This window comes from Macrotis lagotis, chromosome 1 (assembly GCF_037893015.1).
Source record: "Macrotis lagotis isolate mMagLag1 chromosome 1, bilby.v1.9.chrom.fasta, whole genome shotgun sequence".
NCBI lineage: Eukaryota > Metazoa > Chordata > Mammalia > Peramelemorphia > Peramelidae > Macrotis > Macrotis lagotis.
Window position 1 is genome coordinate 903,012,355 of NC_133658.1, and position 12,802 is coordinate 903,025,156.

The window sequence follows — 12,802 nt, forward strand, 5'->3', positions numbered from 1 at the left end:
TATTATCTAGGAGAGAGAAAGGACTACCAAAGAGGAAACCTTACCGGATTCTGCTGAGTTTCAACTGCAGTCCCAAAGGGCACTTCAGATAATTGCTCCGTGCCCCTTAGGTTGTCAGTGCTGGAATGGCTACAATACTCAGCTAGGATTTCTAGAATTCCTCATCCTCATGAATCCCAATTATGACCCAGATTGGAGATTCCACCGTCCAACCCTAGAATAGAAGTCCAAGCACATGGGCACATTCCTAATGATACATTTAGAGATTTTTCTCTACTCTCTCAGGTATTCTCACTGACTAGCAGTGAGGGAGTCATCTCTCTCCCTCAGATGTGAATGAAGCAAAAGATAGGACCAGTGCTAAGCCAGCAGTTCTGAAAGCTAACATAGCTTCAGAGTCAGTAGGGAAGGGTTTTCTCTATGACATGGTTGACCAATGTGGAATAGAATGTATGTGGATGTGTTCAAAACAAATCCTTAGAATTGTCCCAGAAGCAGGTCTGTTGTTTCTTCCATGGGAAGGCTTGAGGTAAAGCAATCAAATGGAAGGTAATTACAGTCCAGGTATGAGAAGATAAGTAGCTTTCACCAAGGAGGTGGTGGTGTGAATGGAGAAAGGGGGACTTATATGTAAGATATAATGAAAACGACCTAACAGGAGATTAGATAAAAGGGATAGGTTAGAAATATTGGAGTCAACGAGTATACCCAGGTTGTGAACTAGAGGACTGAGAAGATAGTGATTGGAAAGAGGAGAGGGCTTAGGGAAATGAGAATGGAAATAATAGTTTCAGCTGAAGGTTGAGGTTGAGCACCAGATTACAGAGACTTAAGAATTCAGTGAAAGGAATGGAAAGGAAATGGAAGGCCCTAATGGAGATGATTTTCTGGAGTTTGGTCAGGAAAGAGAGAACAGATATAGAATCATTAAGTAGTAAAGATAGTCAGAAGAAGTGAGAAATTTTTTAAAGAATGGAGGAAAGATGAGAATGTTTGTAGATAGCAAGAAAGCAGGAGACATATGGAAAGATACAGGAAACTGGAAAGAAAATGTGATGATAGAAGAAGCAATCTGTTGGAGAATATGGGATGGAATGGGATGAAAAGTGTATGTAGGGGAAGGTGATTTGGAAAAGAGCAGGGTCATTCCTTTCTGTGACACAAGGGTGAAGAAGAAGATAATGGGGGAAACATCTAAGTAATGAGACAAGAAAGAGGAAAGGAGTTCTCCAAGAAAAACTTCAAATTTTTTAAGAAGTTATATGAGGTAAAGTCCTCATATCAGAGAGGGAAAGAAATGCCATGGGAAATGTGATAAAGGAAAAAAAGGCTTGGAGTAGTCACTATGGTGAGTTGGAGAGCAAATTCATAGGGAAGTATAACTGGTTTTGCCACAGTAAGCTCTCAGTTCAGATTATGTAATATAAATTTGTAGTGAACTCCGTGTCAGGATTTTATGATTTTCTTTGGCTCTGTGAAGAAGCACATGAATAGGACAGAAGGCAGCAGATTGTATAATCTAAGTCTAAGGCTTGTCAAGACTTGCTCAACAATAGGATGGGGGTGGTGAGAGATTCAAGGGCAGGGGATAGTGTAGAGTTGAAGTGGTTCATCCACAGGTCAAATCCAGGTCTGCTGACACCAAAGTCAAGGTTTTTTCCACTGTCCCACATCACTTCCTTGAGAGGAGTCAAAGACATGCACCACTCTCCTTTCCTTGGAGGATCAGAGAGTCCTTGGTTTGAAGTGTCACAGACATGATCCTGGTGTCTTGATTTTACTTAACTGTTTTCCTTTGTCATAAGGAAAGACCCAGGGAAGCATGGGAAAAGGGACGATATTCAGAAACTACTGGGATAGAAAACCAAAGGCATCAATTACATTTTAAATATTTTATTTGGAGAGCATAATATGGAAAAGAATGCCCATCTTTGTATGCCAGTTCCTAGCATATTGCTATGCATACAGAAAGTGCTTAATAATCACTCCCTAAAATTAAGAAGTGAATCAAAGTCAAGTGAGTAGATTGGATTAGTTCATTTCTGAAGGGACCCCCACCCCAATGAATAGAAAACTCTTCACCATTCTACCTTCCAAGGTCCCTTCTGACTCAGAATATCTGGGATCTGATGTTTACCTAGCACTCCGAGAGCCTGATTAACAAAATGGATACAGAGCTGGCCTGAGAGACCAGAAGACCAGCATACAAGGTCCATCTCTGACTACCCTGTCCCCCTAGACAAGTCACTGCAGCTAAGGTTGCTCCTGCAACTCCCCAAGACCATTTACTGTGAGCAGATGGTCTTGAGGACTATATCAAGTGTTCCCTACAGCCACAAAATCAAGACTCCCATTAAAAGAAAAATCATGTTACTTGCTATCAAGGGAAAAGGAGGGGGAAGGAAGGGAGGGAGAAAAATGTGGAACTCAAAACTCTTACCAAGAAATGAATACTAAAAACTAACTTTGCATGTATTTAGAAAATTTTTTTTTAGTTTTTTTGCAAGGCAATGGGGTCAAGCGGCTTGCCCAAGGCCACACAGCTAGGTGATTATTAAGTGTCTGAGGCCGAATTTGAACTCAAGTACTCCTGATTCCAAGGCCGGTGCTCTATCCACTGCACCACCTAGCTGCCCCTGAAAATAATTAATTTTTTAAAAAATCATGCTGCTTTTCATATGTAATCATCCCTGTGAGATTAGTGGAAATGATAATATCTGGATGCAAGATTCAGTAAGTCAGGGTCATAGGAAGGAACTGAAACCAGGTCTTCTTGCCTCCAATGATGCTTTGTCATCATATGATTTGATCCCCTCTCCTAGGACAGAGGTTCATAAACACTCAGTTGAGACACAAGAGCACCAAGGATGGTTCTGAATCCCTGTTATAAGATAGGGTGAATCCACAGCATGAAAGAAGAAGGTTAGACTATAAGAAGGACATTTGGGACAAAAGTAATTTGGATCACTTTCTGAAAATATAGAATCATTATTGATCGAGATTGGAAGGGACCTCAGAGGCAACCCTCTCATTTTATCAATGAGAAAGCTGAAGCTACTTCTATCCCCTCTCTGATCATGTTTCCACTCATCTCAGGGTAAACAGTGCTGCATCCCCTCCAGTCTCTGTTCAGTCTGGTTGTCCTCTGGAAGAATATGTTTGATGACAACAGGGAGGTTGGCCCAGTGACTGCTTCTCTGGGGCTTGACCTTGTCTCGCATCAGCGAGGCTGGAATCGAAGCTGATAGATGGGAGGCAGTTTACCAACTCCACTCTCCCTAGGAGTGAGGTCAATGTCAGCAGGAGACATAGAGGAGCTCAGTGAGAAGTTCTGAAGGATGGTGGTGAAGAAGAGGAAAAGCTCCATTCGGGCAATGCCCTCACCCAGGCAGACTCGCTTCCCTAAGGGTTAAGAGAGGAGGGTCACAGACTTCATTGCCAAAGGGACCCCCACATTCCAAGTGTCATGGCAGCCATTGCCAAGAGGACCCCACCTCCCAAGTGACATGGAGATCATTACCAAGGGGATCCCATTCCCAAGTCTCATAGAGTCCATTGTCAAAGGAACCCCACATTCCAAGTGTCATGGAGGCCATTGCCAAGGGGACTTCATTTCTCAAATGTCACAGAGGCCAATGCCAAGGGGAACATCTTAGAAGTATACAAATTACTCCCTTCTTGACCTCCAGGTAAGAGCAGTAGCCTAATGTTTTCTCCCAATCCCCACAGGATCAGAGGGTAAAAGCTAGAAGGAACCTCAACTGCCTGAGACCCAGGGAGATGAAGTGATTTAGCATCACAGTTTTCCATATGGAAAGGGACCATAGAGATCATTTGATTCAAGTCTGTCATTTACACATGAAGAATTTGAGACTAAGAGAAAGGAAATGTCTTGTCCAGGGTTATTTTGGGGGACAGAGGGAGCCAGAGATTCCAATGCAAGGGGACAAAATTTGATCTCATGGATACACTAAGACTTGGAGAGATGAAATGGATGACCAAAAATGTGATATTAAAAGGGTGGATATATCATATTCCAAAGTAACAGAAGAGGCAGCAGAGAGGCATTACATATTAAGAAGATCAATTCATGTGAGAATATTCAGGAAATAAAGTGGAAAAGCAGGGTGGCATTTAGGTGAAGATCAACAGAGAGATATTGTTTCCTCTGCAAAATTCTGCCTTTGGCTACCTGAATAAAGGTTTGGTTTAATTGTTCTCCTTCACACTTAAAGAGTATTAAAAAGACATCACTGTTTTGAGGTCAAGATACAGTATGTCTGACTGTGACTGAGAAGACCAATAAGCATTTGGAAGGCTCTACCCTTTATAGGTCAGGCCAGAACAGTCCATGTGAACATTTGGAGTAGAGATGTCTGACATTGCACACCATTTTTGGGGGGGTGGGGGAGTTACTGCAATTCTGCTTTTTTATAGTATATATGATACAATATTATATATATATAATTATCTATTAGATTTTATATAAATATAAAAAGAGGCACAGTTTGTATGGCAAGGAATCTACTGACCCCAGGGTTCCAGTTTATCCAACATCCCCCAAGTTTCCCAATGGCCACTCACCTTCCAGAGAAGTCTGAAATAAAAGACTATAGCCAGAGAAAACCCAGGGCTGGTTGTCTTTAAGTGGCCCTTGAGGGCAGGGTGCCCCAGGGAGAGTTTCTATGGGCCTTGGGGATAATACCTACCTGAAGAAAAGGGAATAAAGGCCTCGTTCTTCTTCAGAGATCCCTGAGCATCCAAGAAATGGTTGGGGTCAAAGGCAGTGGGTTTGTCGAAGTGCTTGGGATCATTCAGGACTGTGCTCAGAAGAGGGTAGACCTCAGTGTCCTGCCACGAGAGGGGAGTGTCACCAAAAGCAGATAAAAAGATCCACTAAACCTTTCCCAACACCCAAGGCCAAACCATCAGGACCCTCCAGAGCCAGGGCATAACCTGGGCAAGCAAAGCCATACCAAGACAAGGCAGATATACCTTGGCCTAGAGCCAAGGACACATGAGGGTTGAGATTTGCAGAGATGCTTGGCCAAGCCACAAGTAACAGTAGGTACCAGAATAAGCCCAAGGCACAGCAGAGTTTGGGCCCTTGGAGAATGAGGCAGGGTCAAGAAGACTCCCCATCAATTTCCACTGATCCACAAAGGCTGGAGTCTGGGATTATGAAGTCACAAGCATAGAGTTTATCTAATCCAACAGATGAGGAAACTGAGGCATGGAGAGACAGGATCTGTGCCCCAATCCTGTACTAGCTAACCTTCTAGTAGTCTTTGTTTAAGACCTCAGTTCTGGCTCTGCCACTTTCAGTGACATGTGGTTTTTATATGTGTATATAGAAGATATTTTATATATATAATTCTAAATGTGTTTGTAAGTCTATATGTGTGTATATGTATGTGTGGGTGTGTAAGCATATATATATATATATATATATGTCTGTGTATGTATCATATGTCTGTGTGTATGTGAGCATAGATGCATGTGTGTATGTATGTATAATATATAGCCATATGTATTCTGTACATAGTAGACCAATGCGAGAACCTCCTTTAAAATGATTACATTAAGGGACAGCTAGGTGGCGTAGTGGATAAAGCACGGGTCTTGGAGTCAGGAGTACCTGAGTTCAAATCCGACCTCAGACACTTAATAATTACCTAGCCGTGTGGCCTTGGGCAAGCCACTTAACCCCATTTGCCTTTGAAAAAAAACTAAAATAAATAACATGATTACATTTTTATTGTAATCTTTTCTCCAGACTTCAATTTCTTCCCTATAAAAGCCTTGGGAGAAAGCTCCAGGGCCCCCATCAGTATTGACATTCTAGCTTTTCTTCTTTATGAGTTCTTAGAATGTTGGTTTTCAACTTTCAATATTATAATTCTGGAAATCTTAAGAACTTAAGAATCCTCCACATCCTAGTATTCTCTTTCTTTGTTGGCAGTGTCTGTTCTAAGGTCCTCAGAGTCCCTAGAACTCTAATGTTCTCTTTTCCATGTTTTTCCTGTCCTTCCAGGTTTGACATTCTATGTTCCATTGGATCTGGCAGGTCTACTCAATTGGGGTTGAAGTCCTCTAATGATGAGTTCCATGGGATCCTGAGTTCCATTACATGAGTTAGGAGTGAAAAGAAGAAGGAAGAGGAGGAGGAGGAGGAGGAGGAGAAGGAGGAGGAGGAGGAGGAGGAGAAAAAAGAAGGAAGAAGGAGGAAGAAGGAGGAGGAAGAAGAAGAAGAAGAAGAAGAAGAAGAAGAAGAAGAAAGGAGGAGGAGGCAGAAGAAGAAGGGAGGAAGAAGAACATCATCATCATCATCATCTTGAGAAGGTTCTCACCTTGGGAATGAGGTAGCCCCTGAAGATAGTGTCCTTGGTCACAGAATGGGGCACACTCATGGGAATGAGGTCACTGAATCTCTGGGTCTCATGAATGACAGCATCAGTGTAGGGCATTTTGGCTCGATCTTTGAGCTCTGGAGCACGGTCCCTCCCAATCACCTGGTCAATCTCTTCCTGAACTTTCTCTGAAGCAGAAGAAGGGAAATATAAACCCAATCCATAAGAAGGGACCCAGCTGGGAAACTGAAAAATATGTGTATTTATATACATATTTCACATAACTGATTGAATTTATCCATTTAGATGGAAACAGAATAACTGAGGAATTCTTGGGTAATAACTTTCTGTGGGGGGAGTTTGAGCTCTTGAAAATTATCCATAGTACAGGACACTGTCAGGGAAAGTAGCCATATATCCCTCACCCCTTAAGGCATTTCTCAGAATCTTTTGCCAAAGACAGGAGCTTAGGAACTGAAACTGAAGAAAACTTCTCTCTAGCCTGTTTTCTTGTTGTTAATTAGGATAGGGTTCCTCCCTCCACCTGATGGCCATTTTCACATAAACTTTTGCTTGTCTCCAATCTCTGGGCAGAAGACTCATTCCCTGGAGCTGCCCCCATTTACCCACCTGCCACCCTGGGGTATTTGAGGAGAAAGAGGCAGCCATAGCGCAAGGTGGTACTGGTAGTCTCAGTGCCCGCAAAAAAGAGTGACAAGACAGTGAGGATGAGGTTTTTGTAGTGGAACTCAGTTTTAATGTCTCCTTTTTCCTAGGGAAGAGAAGGAGGAAAACAAGTACAAAAACTATTTAGAGAAGGAGAAGATCACAATTTATCCTCAGAGTATTCCTTCCATTTTCCTGAGTCTCCCTATCTCTTCACCTCTATGACTAAGACTCAGTCTCTCTGTGATTGATCCTTTCCAAATCTCTCCATCTTAGTCTCTCCTTTTTCTCTTTTTGTCTCCTTCTCCTTCTGTCTCTCTGTTTGTATTCTCTTCCTCTTCTGCTTCCACCTGTCTGTCTCACCCTCTACTTCTACCTCTTTTGGTTCTCTTTGCTGTAAATACATACAAACACACACACACACACACACACACACACACACACACACACAGACACAAACACACACACACAAAATGTCAGTACTTGGAATGGAGGGAAAAAAGGATGGCCCACCTTCTCCATCCGAAGCAGGTAGACATCAATGAAGTCTCGGGGGGCATTGGGATCCAGGCTCTTTTTATGTTTCTCCACATTATCAGCAATGAAGGCATTGATGGATATCAGGTTGTTTTTGGCACGCCAATGAGGACCAGGAAAGAATTTCAGGAAACCTGAAAAGAGCTCATACAGCTAATTGAAAGAAGGGAAAAGAGAATTAGATGAGCCCCCAGACTTCCATAGACCTCAGGATTCATCCAAACCTGAGCAACCCACACTCTGTTAAATACCTCTCCTCTGTATCCACCCTTACCTTTCCTCATTCCTACTCTTTCCTGTGTTCCCATCACCTATTTCCCTGTCTTCCTTTCCATGTCCTTCTGTCCCTGTGTCCCTGTACTCTTCTCCGTGTGCCTATGCTCTAATGTCTTCCAGTGCTCTCAAATTTTCTGCGTTTCTTCCTGTCTCCTTGTTCCCTTCTCTCTCTCCCAGTGTCACTCCCTTACTGTGGTCCCAAGTCCTACCTGACCCCAGGAAGAGCTGGCAAGGGCAAACGTGTCATTGAATTTGTTCAACAGGTCCTGAAACTGTTCATCATGATAGGAGAAACGTTCACCAAACACAATGGAGCAGATAATGTTGGCCGTTATAGAGTGGAAAAGGAAAGTAGGGTCCAACAGTTTTCCTGGGGAAAGGAGAGGAGGAAATTGTGGAGGAGTGGAGAGAAGAAGTTCAGGAGGTCATTGGGAAATTCCCTTGTGTCCATTGTCTCTGTTTCCTGTTTCTTCTTTATTCCATGCTTCTGCCTCTGTATAATTACTAGGCTTCTAAGATTGTACCAACAACCACCACCACTCCCCCCAACTCAGCATCAGGGAAAAGAAGCTCTTTTCCATCTCAGGGTCAAGCTTCCCTGATGGTCAGGTTCCACTTTGTTCCTTTTCTCAATTTCTGTCTTTGGGGCTATCTTTGCAGGGTGTCTCCCTAGACTTCTCCCTCTTGGTAGTGTTTTTTTTCACTGTCTTCATCTCCATCTCTGTTTCAGCCTTTTTCTCACCCTGGGATTTCAGGAGCTCCTCAACCACGCACTGGGCCTCCTCTTGGATGCGTTCTTCAATGCTTCTTTTTCCCATCCCAAAATCCCGAAGTGTGGCCAAGGAGAATCTGCGCAAGGTCTTCCAGGTATTACCATTGGAAAAGATAACCCCTGAAAGCAAAGGAGTATGGAATTTGTGATCGTGCCCTACTCACATCCTTCCTTCTTCATATCTTCATCCCACTCCAGTCTGTCTCCTCTGTCCACCCTGATCCCCCTCTTTTTATCATCCCCTATGTGTCTCTTTCTCTGATCCTCAGAGTCTAAATCCCTCATTCCTCAAACCTCACCACCATCTTGGCACAGTTCCCCAACCTCGGCCATAGCTTGGCCCACTCACCCTGCCCTTGGAACACTGAATCAACCATGGCAATGGGTCCTCGGCCACTGAACTCCTCAGACTTCTCCACCAGGGCTTCCTTCACAGCCTCAGGTCCACATAGTATTACCACAGGTCGGGAGCCCAGGTAAATGGTAAATACATCCCCGTACTTTTCCCGAAGCTATGGGAAAAGCCCCACCTCATTAGATCCCAGTTGGCACAATCCATTCTCCTCCATTATATGGAAGGGAATGTATTGAAATTAGGTGTATAGGGTCCCTTTTAGCTCTAACCTTCTAAGCTCTCTCTGTTCTAAAGTCCCTCATAGCTCTGACACTTCATGTCTTAAGATCTCTGGCAACTTTTAACATTCTGTGTTCCAGCATCTCATCCAACTCTGACATCTTATGATCCACATCCAAAGGGCCCTTCTAGCTCTGATTTTCTAGGCTTCTAAGAATCTAGAACCAACCCCCTAATCCCATTTCACTCTGATAATTCATCAGAGGCAGAGAAGTTCCTTTCCTTCCCCAGGGTCTAGAAGAGTGCTTTATTGGCATTAAGGTAAATTACTGATGATCTGGTCAGATTTCTTGGAGAAGTAACCCAAAGAGCAAGAGTAGCTTTCTCCCATCCATCCCAGGAAGAAACCTATCTTCTCTTAATAGTCAAAACTCCAAAGTTCCCATTCACTTTGACTTTACTTTTTTAGGAAGTGACAATGAATTTGAGAGAGAGGAGAGAGAGAGAGAGAGTAGAGTCAATATAATAAAAATGACAATTACACCTAAATTATTCTACTAATTCAGTGCCATTCCCATTAAATTATAATTATTTCATTGAACCAGAAAAAAATAAAATTCATTTGAAAGAATAAAAAGTGAAAAATATCAAGGGAATTAATATAAAAAGTTGTAAAAGAAGGAGTACTAGATCTTAAACTATTTTAAGGAGGTAATTATCAAAACTATCTAGTACTGACTTAAAAAAATAAAATATTGAATCAATGGAATAGAGTAGCATGCATAGACACTAGTAAATGACTATAGTAACATCATATTTGATAATTATAAAGATCTGAGCTTTGGGTATAAGAACTCACTATTTTGAAGGAAATTGCTGGGAAAACTGGAAGAAATGAGGTAAAGACTACTTTCTGACACCATTAGCCAAGATAAGGTCAAAATGGATATATGACCTAGATATAAAGGGAGATATCATAAATAAATAAGAAGAGCATGAAACATGTACCTATCAGATTTATGAATAAGAGAATAATTCATGAATAAACAATAGATAGAGCATTGTGGGATGTAAAATTAATCACTTTGATTACATTCAATTAAAAATGTCATACAAATAAAACAAATGTGGCCACGATTAGAAGAAAAGCAGAATATTGAGGATGGGGGCAATTTATAATTAGTTTCTCAGATAAGGGCCTCATATCTCAAATATTGAGCCAAATTATAAGGATATGAGTCAGCCCCCAACTAAAAGTCAAATGATATGAACAGGCTGTTTTTGGAAGAAATTATCAAAATTATAAGAAGTTCTATGAAAAAATGTCCTGTCATTATTGATTAGAAAAATGCCAATTAAAACAACTCTGAAGGACCATCTCACATCCAGGAGTTTGATTAAATGATAGAAGAAAATAACAAATGATGGAGGTGATGTGAAAAAAAATTGGGATAATAATTCACTTTGTAGGAGTCATTTTGGACAGAGATTTGGGAATTGTACCCAAAGAGTTATAAAACTATATATACCATTGACCCAGCAATACCATTAGTTCTGCTTCCCAAGATAATCAGGGAAGAAAGAAAAGAATCTATGTGTTCTAAAATGTTTATAGCAGCTGTCTTTCTGGTGACAAAGTATTTGAAATTGAGAGGATCACGATCAATTAGGGAATAGCTAAACAAGTTGTGGTACATGATTGTAAGGGAATATCAGTGTGCTGTAAGAAATGATGAGCAAAGTTGGTTTCAGGAAAACATGGTAAGACTTTCATGTAACAAGAGGATGGAAATGAGCAGAACCAAGAGACCCTTGTATATGGTGACAACAATATTAATCAAAGAGTAACTAAGCTATGAGTAATAGGATCATCCATATCAGCTGTGAAGACTTAGAAAGGAAAAAGCTATCTACCGCCAAAGAAAGAACTGAGGATATATGGAAGTATGTTATACGCATGTATACATATATAATGTTGATCTTCTCAAATGTGGGATTGGGAGGGAGGGACATAATTTGGAATTCAAATTTAACAAAATAAATAAATATTAAATAAGTCAATAAAACATTTAAATGGAAGAATAAAGAGACTGAAACCTCCCTTCCTTCTCTTCCCTCCCTACCCCTCCCTTCAAACCATCTTGGAGGAACAGAACTCAAGTGACCATGTCTGGTGGACAGTGAGGACAATGTAGAATCCAGATGTCATTGTGTTCATCCTCCCATGACCTCCACTCCCAGCCCTATGGAAGGTGCTTTTGGAGGTCTACTAAACAATATTTCTATCCTTTCTCCTCCTTCCCCAGAAGAAAACTGAGGTAGACTGTACTGGACATACCCTCTCCTCCAGCTTTAAAAAGCTCAGAGAAACCCAGATCCTGACTTCCCCTCCCTCTGAAAGATCATGATGCATTGATGCGTTTTTGTTTTGTTTTGTTTTTGTTTCTTAAGAAACCATGGGACTCTCCTGCCCTCCAAATAAAAATATTCTCCATATTGTCAATTCCAATACCCACATAGCACTCTGTATGATAGATCTCAAAGTGTTTATCCCTCACCAAGGAGGAGGTAAAAAAAAGAAAACAGCAGTGAATCGATTCTCTAACTACTCTACATCCCCTCATCCCTCCAGAAAGATCCCTATTCTTACCTCCCACTGCTGCTAAACTCCCCCCCACCCCCACCCCCAAGCCCGCCACCACTTTCCAATTATTCCTAGAGGAGAGCCAGGAGGGAAACTGAATTGAAAAGCATCCCACAAGGGCTGCGGAAGGCCCAGAAATCCCTCCCAGTGAACCATCTCGGAGCACTTATTCCAAGTCAAGGGGCTTAAGGAGGAAATTTCCCTGGAATGCAAGGAAAGCATCTAAAAGTTCCTCTCCCTGCTCCTTCCCACTGAGTGATCGCAAAGCGCTTATCTTGCATTTTGGAGAGCTCTTGGGGAAACTGAGGCAGCAGCATCCCTGCCGCCCCCCAAGTGCTCACAGGAACCCAGGAGCGCCCCCCCGCCCGGGTCTGCCGCCCTCACCGCCACAAAGGATTTCAGGAGGCCGTGACGATCCATCTGCAGCAAATTCCCCAGGAAAGGCAAAGGTCGCGGCCCTGGAGGGAGGCGGCCTCTCCGGGAAGCCGGGGGACCCCGAGTCAAGAGCAGCAGGAGCCCCAGGAGGGCAGCCAGAAGGAGGAACCACCCGGAATCCATGGCCCGAGCTCTGACGGGCTTTGCGCCCCTGCCAAACCTTTAAGGTCAGTCCAGAAGGGAGGCCCCGCCCTAGCTCGTCCCCACCCCACCCCGTTTACCCCCTTTCCTGATCTTGCCAGGTGACAGCAGCTCCGCCTCCCCAGGTAAGTAACCTTTCTACCTATCCCGGTCCCTCCCTGGACCTCTGACCTCACCTCATCTCCACCCCTGTCCATGGTGCGCGGGGCATCCCCAGGTAATAGGTTCCAGGAGTCTCTGCAGTGGTCTCCACCCCGACTCCACCGGCCTCAGCTCCTGCCCACCTCTGGGAAACGAACTGCTCCCGGGTCTCCTCTCTGTCTTTTCCATCTCTCCTCTCCTCTTCTCTCTGTTCTTTTCCTTCTCTCCACTTCTCTTTGTCTTTCCCTTCTCTCCCCTTTTTGTCT

The 12,802-nt window shown here is 42.9% G+C and overlaps 1 protein-coding gene across 1 annotated transcript; it reads right to left on the reverse strand.

Moving 5' to 3' along the window:
• Window positions 1-2,025: 2,025 nt before the first annotated feature.
• On the reverse strand, window positions 2,026-12,415 carry LOC141509519 (cytochrome P450 2B4-like). The gene is made up of 9 exons (XM_074219132.1): window positions 12,204-12,415; window positions 8,951-9,113; window positions 8,572-8,721; window positions 8,039-8,199; window positions 7,530-7,706; window positions 6,981-7,122; window positions 6,351-6,538; window positions 4,710-4,851; window positions 2,026-3,402 (listed from the first exon to the last, which is right to left on the reverse strand). The coding sequence occupies exons 1-9, from the start codon at window positions 12,375-12,377 to the stop codon at window positions 3,221-3,223; spliced, it is 1,479 nt and encodes a 492-aa protein (XP_074075233.1). The 5' UTR covers window positions 12,378-12,415; the 3' UTR covers window positions 2,026-3,220.
• Window positions 12,416-12,802: the final 387 nt, after the last annotated feature.